This window comes from Hetaerina americana, unplaced genomic scaffold (genome assembly GCF_022747635.1).
Source record: "Hetaerina americana unplaced genomic scaffold, ioHetAmer1.1.p SCAF_74, whole genome shotgun sequence".
NCBI lineage: Eukaryota > Metazoa > Arthropoda > Insecta > Odonata > Calopterygidae > Hetaerina > Hetaerina americana.
The window spans coordinates 279,251-296,503 of record NW_027287361.1 but is presented as its reverse complement, the minus strand read 5'-3'; the positions used below and the strand labels follow the sequence as shown (position 1 = coordinate 296,503).

The 17,253-nt window shown below is 35.5% G+C and overlaps 1 protein-coding gene across 2 annotated transcripts in view; it reads right to left on the bottom strand.

Moving 5' to 3' along the window:
• Cnot4 (CCR4-NOT transcription complex subunit 4) overlaps positions 1 to 17,253 on the bottom strand; it is a 51,483-nt gene that overhangs the window by 16,982 nt on the left and 17,248 nt on the right. For both annotated transcript variants that reach the window (XM_071596074.1, XM_071596076.1), the window contains exon 10: positions 200 to 491. In XM_071596074.1, the coding sequence (XP_071452175.1) occupies positions 200 to 491 (292 nt within the window). The remainder of the gene's footprint in view (positions 1 to 199; positions 492 to 17,253) is intronic.

Genomic DNA, 17,253 nt, shown 5'->3' with positions numbered 1-17,253 from the left:
ATGAGTGAAGAAGATAAAGACAAAAAAGGAGAGAGCAAACTGGTTTTTTTAAACTCAACAGGATCCCATTACTGTACACAGCAATAAGACCCCAATAATTGATAGAAATCTCTCCTTTATGTCTCCCATATCATGAGCACTAGCCATGCCCCTTTTTTTGTAAATAGTCTGAAATGTAAAACAAAAAAATAAGTATTACCTGATTCATGAGCGTATCTTCCTGTAAATCATCCTGGCCAGTGTCTTGAGAATTGTTCTGTGCGTGGGGGTGAGATGAATGCCCAGATTTCCCTGACTGAGAACGAGCAGTCAGGGAAGTAGGCAAAGAACCTGTGTTTGAGGAGGTGCCCCTAGCTGGAGCTCCATTCCCAGATGAGTTCACTTTCCTTGGCGCTGAAGAAGAGAGTGGAGGGGACGGAGACGGGCCTCCTTTGCTTCCTCGATTACCACTATTTGACATCCCATTGCTTTGCTGTTTATCTCTGTTTTTGCTGTGTGGAGGGAAAAATATCGTGGTCATTATGAACTGTTCAATACAGCTTTTCACTTCTTTCATCAACAAGATTATTCACTGATTTTTCACGATTGATTCAATATCAAGAATACATTTTTCCATGTATTCCTAGAGCCAATCTTTGTACCAGGGAGGCAATACTATAATTAGCCAATCTTGAGGTCATAGGTTCAATTCCACCATTTGTCTCCAGAGAAGGAACGGATGCTTGTATTAATCAAAGGTGTTATTTCATCATTCGATTCAGTAAATAATTACCAGTGAAATTGCCATTAAATGTGATTTCATGTGAATCATTTAAATTAAAAAATGATATTCAATTTCATCAATTAAAGCATTGTTCTCTACAAAAACCCTACTATCTGCATTAATAGGATGCCTTTTTAATTAATTTTGTGGAGGTGGTATTAAGTTTATTTTGTGTTAATTAGAAATAATAAGCTAATTTTCTAAGATTCAGTAAGCATTTGTTATAACAATAATAAGAGGTATGTATTAAAAGAGAAGATTTTATATTTGATGCACCTTATCCTGAATGAGTAGAGGCCTCTCAGTCAAAATATTCTTAGCCTGATCTACTACCATCATTTTCTTTTCAGTAGCTTTTTTGGTCAACTCGTTCAGGTTATGAACCCATTACTGACTGCTTATTATCCATTGGTAGCTTTCTGTTATATTTTATCATAGGTAACCATGATAAATATTTACTTTCATGAGCTTTCCCATAATGCCAGTGAGGATAAGGGAAACATCCCATTAAAAAAACAATTTTGAATAAGGAAGCTGAAAGACAATTGCACCTATGAAGAGAATAATGAAAAAGTGAAAAATTTTATTTTCTCTTTTCATTAATGCAACATTATATTCATGAGATGCTTACATAAATATATGAAATTTTCAGGCATCTATAGGGTGGAAATAGAAGTTCATTATTCAATGAGAATTACTACAATGAATTTATTTCATTGAAATTTACATGTACAATCAGAAGACAAAATAATCTCATTTGGGAATAGAGAACACTGAAAGCAGTCGGCACTATATTCACGTAAGAGAATAAGTAATAAAGAATACAGGGTTCATCCCAAAAATACTGTAATGATTTTTTCCCACTAACATAAATGGCTGGAGTGGATGATTTGTAGTGGGAAAGATTGTGAGAGGTCTTAAAAAAGCAATGGAACCCGCTACAGTTGTCTGTAGGTTGTTACAGCTGGTGGATAAGTGCTAGTCTAGACCCATCAGAAAAATTGTCACAAATTCATGATGTCTTGTTATTTTGTTATAAGGTTATAAAATCAACCATGACCATGTCCCAAGGAATGGTTTTCCATTTGCACAAGATGTTCCAGGAGGGTAGTGAGATTGTTGACGAAGAGGAACACGCTGGACATCCATCAATGACACAGTAGGATGAAAATGTGCAAAACCTGAGAGACTAAATTCTGATTGACCCCAGACTGTAGAAATGTTATTAGAAGAGTACAATTTCCAAAAACAGGAGTAAATTGAATTCTTGCAGCAGATGTAGCCATGAGAAAGGTATGCACCAAGATGTTCCCCAAGATGCTGTCAGAAAATCAGAAGGCTACTTCTTTGAAAATCTCACATAATCTCTTGGACCACTATAAAAGTGACTTGAATTTTTTTAGATAACGTGGTTGCTGGTAACTGTTATTCCCAAAATAAAAAGAGCTTGAAAAGCAACCATTTTGGAATACAGGATAATATTAAAGTGGCCATGAAAATGTACCTGTATGAGGTTCTCATTGATGCATTCTAGGAAGTGGACAGCAACTGGCAGAGGCACAAATATTGGTGTATCAACGCACAAGAATGCTTTCTATTGTTTCAGACTCAACTTTGTGGAAGTTCATGTTCATTAAATGAAGAACACAATGTATTTTTCCACTGTTCTTTATTTTCACAGATGGACAAAGGAAGGAAGATGGGCAAGTGGGAAGAGCTGGAAATCAGAAAGAATTTGAAAATGGGTCATTTGGTTAACGACTTGTTGTTTGAATACCTCTCACCAATGCTGGAAGCATCCCTTTCCTTCACAGAAAGACCCAATTATCCCCCCACTGTGAACCCAGTAATCAACTTTCCTGATGCTTAACACCCTCCTTCCCACCTACGCTGATCACAACACCACCTTTTCCCCTCCTTCCCCCACATGAATGGCATATAAATGGACTGCAACTCAACTAATTTGTACCTGATGATGGCACCTAAGCATTGAAACTAGAAGTATGAAAATAAAGAAAAGTTGAAAAATACATTGTGTTCTTCATTTAATGCGCATGGATGCGATTCTAAGGAGTTTCTGTAATTTATACTTTCATTGGCAATAAATGATTTTGCCCAATTTATTCTACTTCTTTTTGGGACAGATCCTGAATGTAGAATTAACTGAAAGTCATGCAATCCTAAGTGACGTGGGGATGAGTTGACTCAGAAAGAACCTAAATGCTGGAGTATTCATTTGAAAACTAGGTAAAATTAAAAGTTATTCTTAAAATATTTCCCTTCTAATCCCTGTACATTTATCTGAAGAGCCTTCAAATCTAATGTACAAGTCAAATGTACACAATGGATTCTGATGCACATGACACTCATGATCACACGTTTGAAACCTCTTACATTACTATACATTTCTAAGAGATGTGAAAGCATATATTTTGTGGAGATATGCAAAAATGTTTCCATAAGACAAACTGTCATTAATATGAGGAGTAAGAAGCAGGTTGGAGAAAGAAATTCTCAGAATAGGGCAGCACTGATTAAGGCCTTAAGCGATGAACAAAGAATCTGATTGTATAAAGTATCAGATATTGCTGCAGCAATTTGAAGGCCCAGACTTAAGGGACGACTGACTGCCATGCTGGACTGAACTCCCACTCAGGAATAACAGATTTGTAACCAATGAGTAGATGTATAGGGATAAAATGTATTTAACGCGCTAACTACACTGAATCATAGAAAATCAATTTCTGCTGCCCAATTTAATTTCCCATGTTCTAAAAAGAACTGGTTCACAGAAATCACAAACTCTTAGAAATTGATAGAAAGAGGTTGACCTAGGAAGACTGCAAAAGAAGGATCAGGTGATGTATAGTCATTTTCTCATTTTAAAATTATTTTGCAGATCGAGTTAGCACATCTTCATACATGCATTTCATTCTGGGTATGTAGTTTTAAAATTTATTAGGTGCATTGATGGCTATAGATTATTTCACACCTCTAAAAAATTTATAGAAATAAACTAAATAAATTGATGAAAAACACCATTATATAATACAATAGGTAAAAATAGTCATATTTCATGAAAAAGTCCTGTCTCCTGCAGAAAGTTTATGGCCTCATGTAATTGGTCAGGGACATTGCCTAGAATGTACAAGTATTCTAGGCCTCTCACGATCCCAAGTGAGAGGAGCACGATCCAGTATTTGTAACACTTCATATAACAAATATCTGTATATCACACCGAGACACTCACGGACATTCATTGCAATGTGGTGGCATCTTCTATTCAGTGAAAAAAAAATGTGTCAGGGCAGTGCCCTATTCTCAGTCACACAATGAAGAGCAGTTACTACAGAAGTTCCTGGTGGAAGGAATTACATAATAGTATTACTAATTTTACTTGGAGCAGCCAACTGCCATTGGTCTCTGCACAAATTTGCCTGCATTCCTCCAAGGCTATGTTACGAACATTGCCATTTACCTGATGAGATTGAGGCAGTGATGTAAAGTGCACTTTTGCCAATAAAGTGGTTGTTTCCTTTTCTTTTATACTGACATGGCCAGGAACCAACATAAAACTGATCAATACTCCTTTCACCTTACGGTATTTGATGGATGACCGTATATCCTTGACTAGGGGGGGAGATGGACAAAAACTCTGAAGGCTTTGCAAAGCACTTAAGCAGTTTGAGCACACTGAGATAAAGTTATTATTATCCCATGACAATGCATATTGGATGGCCATATTAATGGCAAATAGTTCTGCCATGCAAACACTAAACATTTGGAGCTTCACTTAATGGTTTCCTGGTGACAAGGGTATGCATGTGCAAGCCATGCATGGCTGACTCTGACTCATCCATGTACTTGGGGATGGATTTTAGATGGGTCCAAAGCCACGTTATACAACTGGTCATACTCGAATGTCATTGTGGAGGACTTGGGGAAATGATATAGGCATAGATTAAGAGATGGTGTGGTAATGTATCCCAGGGGTTTATTACTGAACAGTAATGGATTTGTTTACATTGGGTAATGTAAAATTGAGTGGCAATATAAAATAAGGAAAATGAACAACTAAGAGCCTAGTAGCCTTTGCCTTTATCTAGCATCATTTATCTATTCTTAGATTGAGTATAGGTGTTACAGCACACCTCAAACCTTACGTTACCCCAAAAAGTGAGCTGGCTTTCTCATATTGCAAGAGAAATTCAAGAATTCTATCATTAAGTAAGAATCCAACATATGGACAAACAGAAGTCCCTCACAATATGTGAGACATATTATAGCAAGGATCTTATGCCTATCCAGTTGAACTTGATCTATAACAACCAATACATTTTACATACTACTCGGTCTAACAAATACGCAAACCGAGGCCATGAAAACCTTATTTTGATAAATTTAGTATAAATCGTTTGTCCCCTTCAAAGTACTCTCCATTTCTTGCTATGCACTTATTCCATTTTCTTTTCCACTGCTTAAAGCACCCTTGGAAGTCCTCGGCAGTTAGGCTTTTTAGTTTTCTCGTCGCTTCTTGCTTTATTGTGTCCACTTCTTCCCAGTGATGTCCCCTCATCACATTTTTGCATTTTGGGAATAATAAAAAGTTGCAGGGGGTGAGATCTGGCTAATAAGGAGGATGATCAAGGATGGTGATTGAATTTTTTGCCAGAAACTAGCGATCAATTAATGCTGAATGTGCAGGAGCATTGTCATGGTGAAGGATCTATCCATCATGTTTGGTTAAAATGGTGTTCACTATTGATTTTCCTAAATTCAGTTCATCAGCTATCGTTCGGACAGTTTTTCGACGATCCGTAAGTGCAAGGGACCATGATCAATGTTGTCGCCAACACAAGTGGTTGAAGGTCATTCTGGCCTTGCATCATCCATGGGGTCTTGTTGGTCATCTTTAAAAGGCACAATTCACTTGAAAATTGACGTTTTCTTCCGAGCATTATCACTGTAAACAGCTGTCAACATTTCAGTAATTTCTTGATAACTTTTATCGTACTTCACCAGAAAACTTGATGTTGATTTGTTGCTTCATGATTTCCTCAATTTCCATTTACGAAAAACAGTAACAACAAGGTCAGCAGAAACTAACATAACTGGCACCATATGCACAGCTCAACGATCCACCATGCACAGACAGCTCATTGGATCTCAGACAACGAGTGCCGCCAGTGGGCGGAGCTATAGTCCATGTCATGGCTGCCAGATTGCATCAGTTTGCACATTTATTGCCCAGACCATGTGTATTGATGGATTCATTCTTGCTCTGTCTGTTTAGCAAATTTGTACCTGATGATGCCGCAAGTCGGTGAAACGCGTTGTACCGTATAATAAAATCTGTGGAAAAGTACGAGTCTTTCTTTTTAGCATGGATATTAAATACTTCCACGAAGTGAAGCCTGAAACAATAGAATATAGTTGCTCTTTATATTTTGAGCCTTGACAACACTAAGAGCTTTAGATGCTATCTGACTTTTCCACCTGAAAGTTTGACCCTTTTTACGCTAACTTTGTTCAGAATATTTTTTCGTTTGATCATAACTTGTGTTGTTTACAGTGACTTCAAAATTTTGTCCCAGCAAAAAAAAGGAGTTCACTCCTGAACACTTTTGTGCAATGATTTTTCGTGACTTTCAACGTGGATTATCAAGACAGTAGTGCATCGATCAACTTACTTCCACTTTTGGTGATGAAGACCCATCCTTTACCACTCTGAAATGATGGTATAAAGAATTCCATCATATATTAGATTATTGAGATTGAGGCATCCTTGGGGATTAGTATGACGAGCATCAATAAGATATTGCATGAACATTTAGCTGTGAACAAAATTTGTCTGCGTTGGATCCCACATAATTCGACAAAAGCTCAAAAAGATGCTTTTGTCAATTGGTGCAAAGAAATGCTCAACAAATATAATCCCGGTGTATCAAAAGCTGTGCATAACATCTTCACAGGTGACAAATCTTGGATCTATGCGTATGAGCCCGAAACAAAACAGCAATTCACTGTAGGGGTCTTCCAAGACGAGCCAAACCTGACATAAGGGATTTGTGCACAAAGTACATCGAAGCAAATGATTGCCTGTTTCTTTGGAATAACTGAACATGTGGCAACCATACCATCAGGGCAACGTAGAAATACGAATTCTGAATAGCACATGAGCATTTGTTTGCCAGAAATGCTCGGTGAAATACAGAAAAAGAAGCGGCAATAAAGGATAATTCTTCATCATGACAAAGCAAGCTCTCACAGATCGCTGAAACAAATACCTATTTGTCACAAGAAGAGAATCCTATAGCCAATAAAAATAATTAAGAAGAACTCCAATAACGGTATTTCGGTCACCTGGTGACCATCTACGGGGAGAATCAAATGGGGCCTTGAATTTGGAAGACTATGCACTAGGCACTGTCCAAAGTCAAGTGGGTGTTCAGGTCGGGGGGTGGGGTGTATATATACCTGGAGGGGGTAAGTGATGGTCGGTAGGTGGGGGGGGGAGTTAGTTGAGGTCACGTGGGAAGGAGTGGGGGAAGGGTGGTGGCTATTAGGAGGGGGCTGCCTATTTTTAAAAATTGCCTAACAAAGTTAAAGAGTGAACTGTTGATGATGTCTGGTTCATTGTTCATAAGTTTATTCTTGTTTAAGTGAATGTGTCAACTCTCGCATGCATCGAGTTTACAGTGTTGTATCGGTTTTAATAATGTTAAGTCGTTTGGAGTGATGGAGTGTTCAGTTTCAAAAATGTGTTTGGCGACAGCTGATCTATCGAAACGTCCATTCTTAAAGTGTGCTATGTGTTCCTTAAATCTGATTTTGGGATTACGTTTCGTCTGTCCAATGTAGGAGAGTTGGCAGTGTGAGCAAGTTATTTCGTAAATACCCGATTTGTCTAAATGTGGTGTTATGTCTTTCAGGTTCCCTAAACACATAAGAAGAGTGTTACGGTTAGAGTAAGTGACTTTGGCGCCAATTTGTTTAAAGACCTTATCAAGGCCTCGGGTTAATGTGGGGTAGAAAGGTAATGCGATAAATTTATCATAGTTGTCTTCCCGTTGTGGTAGGAGTGTAGTATGTTTATTAGCAAGTTTTCTTTTTTTGTTTCTAACTAATTTGTCTATAATTTGGGGTGTGTATCCGTTGTTAATGGCTATTTTTTTGATGTTTTCCAACTCTTTGAAATAGCGTTGTTTGTTGAGTGGTGTCGTCAGTAATCTTTGTATGAGAAAATTAAAAGCTGCCATTTTTTGTTGAAAGGGGTGGTGTGAATCTGCTTTGATGTAGTTGTCGGTGTGGGTCTGTTTCCTAAAAATGTCAAACTCTAAGACCTCTTGGTTTCTAATCACTAGTATGTCCAAGAAAGGCAGTGAGTTGTGTTGTTTGACTTCAAATGTAAATTTTATGGAATCGTGTTTTTTGTTCAGCCGGTCCAAAAAGTCACTTAAGTCACACTTGCTGGTGTCAAAAATGTCGTCTACGTATCTAAGCCAAGGGTTAGGGAAATAGTCAAACTTGTGTCTACAGTCTTTTTCAAAGTAATGTAGGAAGATGTTAGCGACAAAGCAGGAAAGAGGATTTCCCATAGCTGTGCCTTGCGTTTGTTTGTAAAATTTTTGGTTGAATTGAAAGTATGTTATGTCCATGCAAGTTTTCGTAAGAGCAACGTATTCTTTAATTTCAATGGGTGTAATGTCTTTAGTGTGTAGCCAATTTGTGATGTTTTTAAGGGCAATATCAACGGGTACGCTCGGGAAGAGTTGTTCCACGTCAAAAGAGACAAGAATCTCATGGGGCTGGATGCTTAGGTGTTTTATGGTGTTGATGAAATTTTTGCTGTTCTTGACCCCAAAGGTTTCTTCGGACCCTAATTGTTTGTACTGTTTGGTGAGCCATTTAGCCAGTTTGTAGGTGGGGGAATTTAAAGCTGAAATGATACGTCTCATTTTCTTACCAGCTTTGTGTATTTTGGGCAAAGTGTAGAGTTTAGGCACCATAGGGTTTTCCGTTTTTAAGGTGAAACGTGATTTTTTGTCTATGATTGAGTGCGGTTTTTGTGTCCGTAATCATTTTGTTGAGTGGGTTCTTGTGTATTTTAATGTATGGGCCTTCGGCGATTGTGTTTTCGGTGCGTTCAATGTAATCGGCTTTGTCGAGTATAACTGTGGTGTTACCTTTATCGGCCTTAATGTAATAACAGTCTTTATTTCTAAGTTCTTTTATGAGTGCGCGTTCTACCGAATCGTTATGCGGTCTAGTGTTAAGTTTTGTGTTGTTGTGTTCCAACTGTAATTGTCAGGCATGTCTTACAAATTGTTTCTCGGTGTCTTTAAGGCGTTTAATGTGCGATTCTATGTCCACAACTATATCTTCGGTGGGGGGATATTTGTATGGGAGGCAATGTTTTAGGCTTTTGTTCAAAATGTTGTTTTCTTCACCAGTGAAATGTTTGGAGGAAAGGTTTAAGATGAAATTTCTTACGGGATTGGGTTTACTTTCAGGACTAGGAATATTTTTGTGAATAGCTTGGAATTTTCGGTCTAAAGTTTTAAGTTTTTTATGCAGTCTGTGTTGGTTTACTGTGTCCATGTTTAGAAGTCTTTCGTTGAATGTCGGTAGTTGTATAAAATTTAAGTGTTTCGTGATCTTTAGGTGTAGGTTGTAAGTCTGAGTTTCGGTGTGTGCAAGTTTAGCGTATTTTTGTTTGATTTCTGTGTTTAACCAGTGTCTTTTCGCTAAGAGGATAGCTTTTGAGGCATTAAGGTTGTTTCTAGGAGCAGTGATTTTCATGAACTTAGGAAATACGTTGTGTTTCTTGCAGCGTTTTAGGAAGTGAATATCAGAAGTAATTGTGTGCGTCTTAAATCTGAGGGTTTGTAATAAGTTGAGCTCCTTAGGCTGGAGGGCCATACTCAAAATAGAGGTTGTGGAGCTATTGGCTGTTGAAGAAATTGTCACAAGAAGAGAATCCTATAGCCAATAAAAATAATTAAGAAGAACTCCAACACCGGTATTGGTCAAATACCTATTTGACTGGCCAAAACGTCGAATTGATGGGTCACTCTGTACACATGTGATTTATTACCAAATTACTTCTTTTTATTTTAGTTGATTAAGAAAAAATTGCATGGCCAACGTTTTTCGGCACCTGAAGAAGCCGTTGATGCATTCAAAAACCATGTTATGGAGGTACTTCAATCTGAGTGGAAAAAGTGTTACGAAAATTGGTACGAGCACATGCAAAAGTGTATTGCTTATCATGGAGAATACTTAAAAAACAATAAAGCCATTTTCAATAAAAATTACTGTCTTTTCATTATTAGGCTGAAAATAAAAAAAGCAACCCTTGTATGAAAGAGATAGGTAAAAAACATAGTTTCTTAATACCTATCTACAAACAACTAGCATGAATGGAAACTTTTGCAGCTTGTTCCACCAACGTTTCAAAAGCACTACTACACTCCAAGAAACTGCAGGAGATACCACAACAGTAACTTTTAACAGAGCCTTCCCCTAAATGTGCTGTAAAGCATTACTATAGTCAGAGGCTCATTTTTATCACAGGGATATTTGCCAGTTCAGTTCACTTGAAGTCTTCCAAGAATACCAGATACTTATGTCCTATAGCTTAACTGTTAATACCGAAGCTAATATTGACAATATGATGCATAGCAATTTTACATGAACTTATTTAAGGAAGAAATGCCATTTCATAAACAAAAAATAGCAATCAAATTAGAATACATAAGGCAGTTCATAGGGTTGTATGGCTATGTACCCTATTATTCTTAAAAACTGTTTTAATCTGAACTATTCAGATATTTTCTTACTCAGTTTAAGTCATGGGTACTAATGGCAACTTTTTCTTTCATTATGCATAAGATTTTTCAAAGTTAAATTTACCAAATGACAAATTCTTAATCTCCAGCCCACTTCAAACAATTAGGTTTCATTTAAGTAGTCATTCTGTGTGTAACAATGTTATAAAAAGTCGAGTAAAATCAATAGAAGAAAATAACTTTAAAATTTGGCATTGATTTATTTGTAACTCACCAGTTTAACATGCCACATCATTACAACAAAACTTTTAAGGGAGAAAACTGGTTGGTCACAAATAAGCCAGCATGGAATAATACATCACAATTTTCTTCTAATAATACATGCTACTTTTAAGTGTTTCATTTAACATGGTATAGTACAGCTATATATCATGATAAATATTCAATTTAATGGGGATAACAGCCATTTGTCTCCCAATAATGTCACTTCAAAATGTAAAAATGAACATTCTGAGCATTATCCTGGGCTATATGGAAATGATGGAAAGTTAACCTAAGACAAATTATACTTCATATAATAAACATGCTTCTTCTTATGCTCTACCATGCACCATCACCATGGCAAACAATCACTCACCAAGCAAAGAAAATGCAAAACATTCATTGCAAAGTTATCAAAGCTTACCATTGACACCCACAGTCAATTCTTTACTCAATCATCATATATTTTAAGGTTATTTATTAAATACGTTCCTGTAATATGAAAATGTAACATCCTTTGCAAAATTTCACTTCTACCAAACCATGCACCGGCAAGTTAGTCTCCATTATTCAGGTGTTTTATTGTACAAATTTGAGGGAAACATCTTTTCATACGCACCAAGACTGTTACATTTGATGGGTCACAACACTTATGAGCAACACTTCACATTAAAATAAGCTTACGAATGATTCATATTTCCAGCAATATTTTACAGCTCCTCACATCAAAAGCCAATACTTCCGCCAAAATGTAAAAAAATCCAATTATTCTACTGCCAATTCATCATAGCAGTAATTCCATTGATTTTTGTCCCTAATTCATTTAACAGGAGATTGGTGAATCCATTAAAAGTATAAGGGGAAGAGAATAGAAAAAGAAAATGTTTTTTCATTTCACTTGTAAATTTACTTTGATAAAATGACCACTCAATAAAACTTATTGAGAACTTCAAAGACATCTTTTTTTCCTTAAATTACATAGATTTTTGATTTATAGGTAAATTTTTTTGAATTGCATATGAGATAATGTGGACATGGAAAGATAACCATTAAAAAATGAACAAGAGCCACTTTAGATGCTTAGTTTTATCTACCTTGCACATGAATATAAAATGTCAAGTCGTAAACTCACATTAACAAAGTCTGACAGAATTATTCTTCTATGCCAAATGAAGTGGTGGATAATTAATTTGAAATCTAAGAAATTTTCTGCTAAAAAGAGAGGTAGACAATTCAGAGTTCTAAATTACATTAAAAAAGTGACAAAAAAGAGGTAACATAGCATATTAGGACTTGATTATTTTGAATAAGGGAGGTTTCTGAAAATTAGGATCGAAAGCAATTTGCACTTACAGCTAACTCCAAGTTTAATGCTTCTGCCTGAAATGTGTAGTCATACAGAGCATATGGTTTTTGGATTAATTTATTTTCAATAAAAAAAATGTAAATAAATCTGCATTTAATACATATACACTTAGCACTATTTCACATTTTTAGCCCATGCAACCTGTTTGTTTGGATTAATGTTTTCAGGAGTTTATCAAAAGTAAATTAAGCTTAATGAAATGCTAGTTACAGCTTCATTAAATTTCCAAAGACAATCATTTCAATTCGGCAAAAAAGTGCTATGTTCAGCAGAACTATACTTGAAAAGTTATACTAGCAGATTGTTGAACCTGCATTTTAGTTTTTATTCATGTATTTCTCATGTCAAATGTTTTTTTTCCAAAATTTTGGCCTTTCAAAGATGTTTTAATGAATGAATGACCATAGTAATTACTTTAAAAGCTTTTTTTTCATGTTTAAACAAATTTTGTGCATTTATTCATTATGTTGATGTTTCCATATAACCAAACCACAGAAATTGACCTGAAGGCTGGTTTTATATGTAAAGGTAGACCTTTACTAATACTAAGCCCTAGTGTAGTGCAAGAAATTCACACATCAGTGAAGGGAAAGGGAGGAGGGGGCAAATGCCATCATTGGTTTCCCAGAAAAAGGTGATTTCTACAAACCAAACAGCTTGGATGAAGCTGGGGAGAGCTCAGAGAGATCACCTGAACTGAACCCAGGCCCTTTGGTCAAAAGCCCAGCACCCTATCCACATGACTACATGTGTAAAAACAGTATAGAACAATGTATATGACAGAATACATGTTGCATATTGTTAGTTATTGGAAAAGAGTTCTTGCTTACTTTCCAGCATGAATAACTTTTTTATATCCTAATGATTATCACTAATTATGGTGACAGGTACAATTTCCTTAATGGCTATTCAATTACAAATTTGCATGCTGCACATGCAAAATTTTAATTTATTGTATGAAAAAAATAGTATTTTAATTTTTTAAATAATCCAAAACACCAATAACTTTATATCATTTATTTGAAATCACAACGAAAAATAGTATCATTAAATAGTTTTATCTTTTTAGTACTTATTATTGCAAATCAACACAACTTAACAAAAAATAAAGCTCATAACTGCACAATATGCAAAATGATGGGTCATCCACTATACTGATGGTAACTAATGAAACTCATTATTAACTCAATAATTTAACAAAATAAAATCAAATCATAACATTTTCACAAACATCCATTGTGGAAAAATATAATTACAATAAAATTTTTTGAAATTTACTTTTCAAGCATGAGATGATGTCTTAGAAACTGTGTTGTCTAAGGGGTTCCTTTTCATTTGTCTTCATAGAAACTTGGTTATTTCTACAACACACCCTAAGACACTTTAGAGGTATCCATTTCTTGATCCAGAAACACTGAAGATATTTTCTTTGAGTAAATATTGAAAACATAAGCCATGAAGAAAAACTCATCAGCTTGGCACTTTAGTTTTTGGTGGCTGAAAGTTACATAAACATTTGTTCTTTCTTGACTCTAATTTTTAGGGAAAAACATTGTTAAATAAACAATATTAGAGCTGATTGAGACTGGATGACTGAGTACTAAAAACTAAAAGATCCATCAAATGACAAATATCTATTCCAGTTTATTTTTGAGCCAGGAATGATGTAACTGTTTCCATAACTACCCTTAAGGAAATAGATGGGGAATAAATGCAGGAGGGGATTAAGAAGTGCAAATTAATAAAGCAACGTGAAAAAAAACAGGATGAATTCAGAAAAGAGAAGATAATGAACTGTGTCTAAGCACAAATAGTTTACCCATTTAAAGCTTTCATTATTTGACACACACTAAAAAAAGTCAGAGCTTCATTATGCGTGCAAAAATTACTCTTCCCAAAAATAGGACCATAAAAAAATGCACACAGTTAAACATTGACAGCGAAAATATACTATAATAAGACATACTATCAAAGCAATGCCTAAAAATCTCTTTTCTCCTTCGCTCATTTGCATAATTGTATCAGACAAAATTTCAAACCAGTATGTCGGTAGTAATATTCTACACAAAAATGGCAATCAGTAGCCAAGCCAATGAATGTACATATAATGGATTAACACACTGGGATATGAGCCAAGTAATCCTTGGTTAATTAAATAACACCATAAAAAATAGGTATCATTGTAATACAGGTTTCTTTGTCAAAGGCATTTATAACTACTACACTCCTAGCTGCTGATGTTTTGAGTTGTACACTAAATGATCACAGGGTCTTTCCCTAACATGCAAGCACATGTTCTCCTGAGGATGAAATGAGAATTACTTTTACAAAGACTGTGTGCCTACTGGAATGATATCTCAATGAAATGGGCCTTATTTAATTTTTCATAATTACACCATAGATTCAAACATAAATATACCATAGCATTAGGATTACAAAATCCATTGAAAGATGGTGTAAGGATGGAGCATTTTGGTGTATTTCTATTTTGAACTTCCATTGGTTGCAGGCATGAAGTGCGCCTATGGCTAAGGATACATTCCTCAACATAGAATGACTAGCTCTGGACTACCAGACAATTGAGTCTCTAAGAAATGCATACACGAGTGAAATGTAATGGCATTACATAATAAGGGGTAAGTGTTAAATACGCTTGACTCCATGGCACTCTGTACTCCTGTCGTAAAAAGTTAATGGGGAAGAATGAAAGGAAAACAATAGTTAAGTGGCAAATACACTAATAATGAAGAAATCATCAAATATTAAAAGTTCTGTTCAGCAAACTGCAGTCTGAGAACAAGACACGTGATAACAAACTATACTGTGTCACAAAATGAGCACTTTGGAGAGCTGAGAATCTGATCCAAGAAAGTGTTAGCGTGAGAATTTTGAGAAGGAAAAAAATCTTCATAATTAGAAGATTTAATTTCAAGAGACTTTCTTGATAATTAAAAAAAATAGCATTGCAGGATATTACAAATCTGAGAAGTTGAATAAAATTCACTATGAGCAGCAATATAAATTATGTTCATCTTCTCCATTAATGTTGGTACTTTTTTAAATGCAACATAACATAAATTACAGAATATAATGACAATTCTGGGAAGTAACTATGATCTTCTACCATTCAATTTATCCCTTAGGTCAGGATAGCAGCTCAGTGAGTGCAATCATTACTAGAAATAGATATACAGATTAGATCATTGACTTTTCCCTTCTTTTGCCTTCATTGATGGGCCTATTAAATATCAAATGTAAAAACACAATTGGAAAGGAGGAGTGAACATTTCTGCCCTGACTTTTATACGGATTGCGGAAATAAAAGTAAAATTAGGAAGATTTGCTCTGCAGCCATAGAAATGTGGAGTATGAAACCTAAACCCTATTTCTCATTTAGTTCCCTATTTAGTGGGTAAAAACTTAGTGGCAATATTTTCAGGAAATAACCCCATGATTAATAAAGGAAAACGGCATGGAAATTGTCACATCATTTAATTATTAAACACCTTTAGTTAGATTTTATTAAACAAAATTAGTCCAAGTTTTACCTGCACTAATTTTTCTAAAAGCTAAGATGCTTATATAGTAAATAAATGTGTTTTATGGAGAGATTGGTCAATGAGGCTATGCAATCAATTGCATTAAGCTAACATGCTTCTTATTTTTAGGTTATATATACTTATGACAGATCTAAGATCCCTTTAGCGAATGAAGTGAGAAAAAGAAATCCAAATGATTTCACACTGATGCTACAATAACCAAGACCAAAAAAGTGTACAGAGCTATTTGTGGGGTTTAAATCTTTTGGACACTGATCTGTGGAAGGCCGATTCTAATCAATTCAATTGTTAAAAAAATCATTTGAATCATTTTTATAACCCCTTTCACAGTTATGAGGACAAGAAATAAAAAAATTCAAATGGCATCACTGTAAGTGGTGAGTCCTTCAAAAAATGATGAAATGACAGCCAATTTCATCCTGTGACAAAAATCAATGGCCGAAATCCACTTTTCATGGAAAGAATATGTAGAACAGCTTCATAGTAAATACAAGGTTTGTCTGAAAAAAATACCTATATATTCTATCCACAGAGGTTGTTTGTTATGATAAGAGTTTCAAAATCTGAATAAAAATGAAAATCATCAAACTGTGCCACTATTTTATGATCAAGTGTAATTTTTTCTACGGTTTTAGCCTTCCCAATAGCAATTTCTGGGCATAGGTTCCTTTCGTGACTTGTTTGTTAGCTATGAGACTTCTCCATTTCAGTCAGGCCGTGGTACTACCATGAGTTATAAATGTTATTAAAACCAGATTAAAATTCCAGACACCATCTACCCATTTCAGTGATTTCGTTGGCAGAAATCAACAGCTGGATTCATGTACTGAATACTGGCTGTGTCATCAGTAAAAATAAGCCTCTAATCTAGGCAAAAGCAGGGAACAATGGTGAGCAAGACAAGACAGAGATTTAACAATGTTTGATGGGCTATTAAATTGGATGAGAAGAAATTCATTCAGGGATGGCTTGAATATACGTTGACTCTAACCTAAAGGGTTTCTATAGAGAAGATAAAAAAGGACTGTATTCCACCTCCACCCTGAAAAAATAGATGATGGCTAATGTGCCCACAAAATGTTATGAGATGGACTCCAACATTCAGGGAAAGCAATCCTGTTATCCAACTTTGATTTAGATTTACTGTTTCACGAGGTAAGTGGCTGGCAACAAAACAAAATCAATGCTTAATTTCAATGTTTCTCACTGGTCTTTGTTAATGCCAGCTAGGAGATGGTGACATTCAAGAAGTAAATCAGTGTTTGGTGTCGCATGGCACTATTGATAAAAATATCTCACAATATATGGAATCTGAGCCATTAAAAAACATTACAAGCTTATGATTTTGACTAGCTCTACAGGTTTGTAAGTTTTAACCATTGGTTGTGTATTAATATTAGGTCATAGCTGGGCACTTTTTTAGCTGTTTGGATTACCCTACCTGTGATGTGGCATATTTATTTTCAGCTGTTACCACCATCATGGATTAGGAGTGTTGTTTCTGGAGAATGA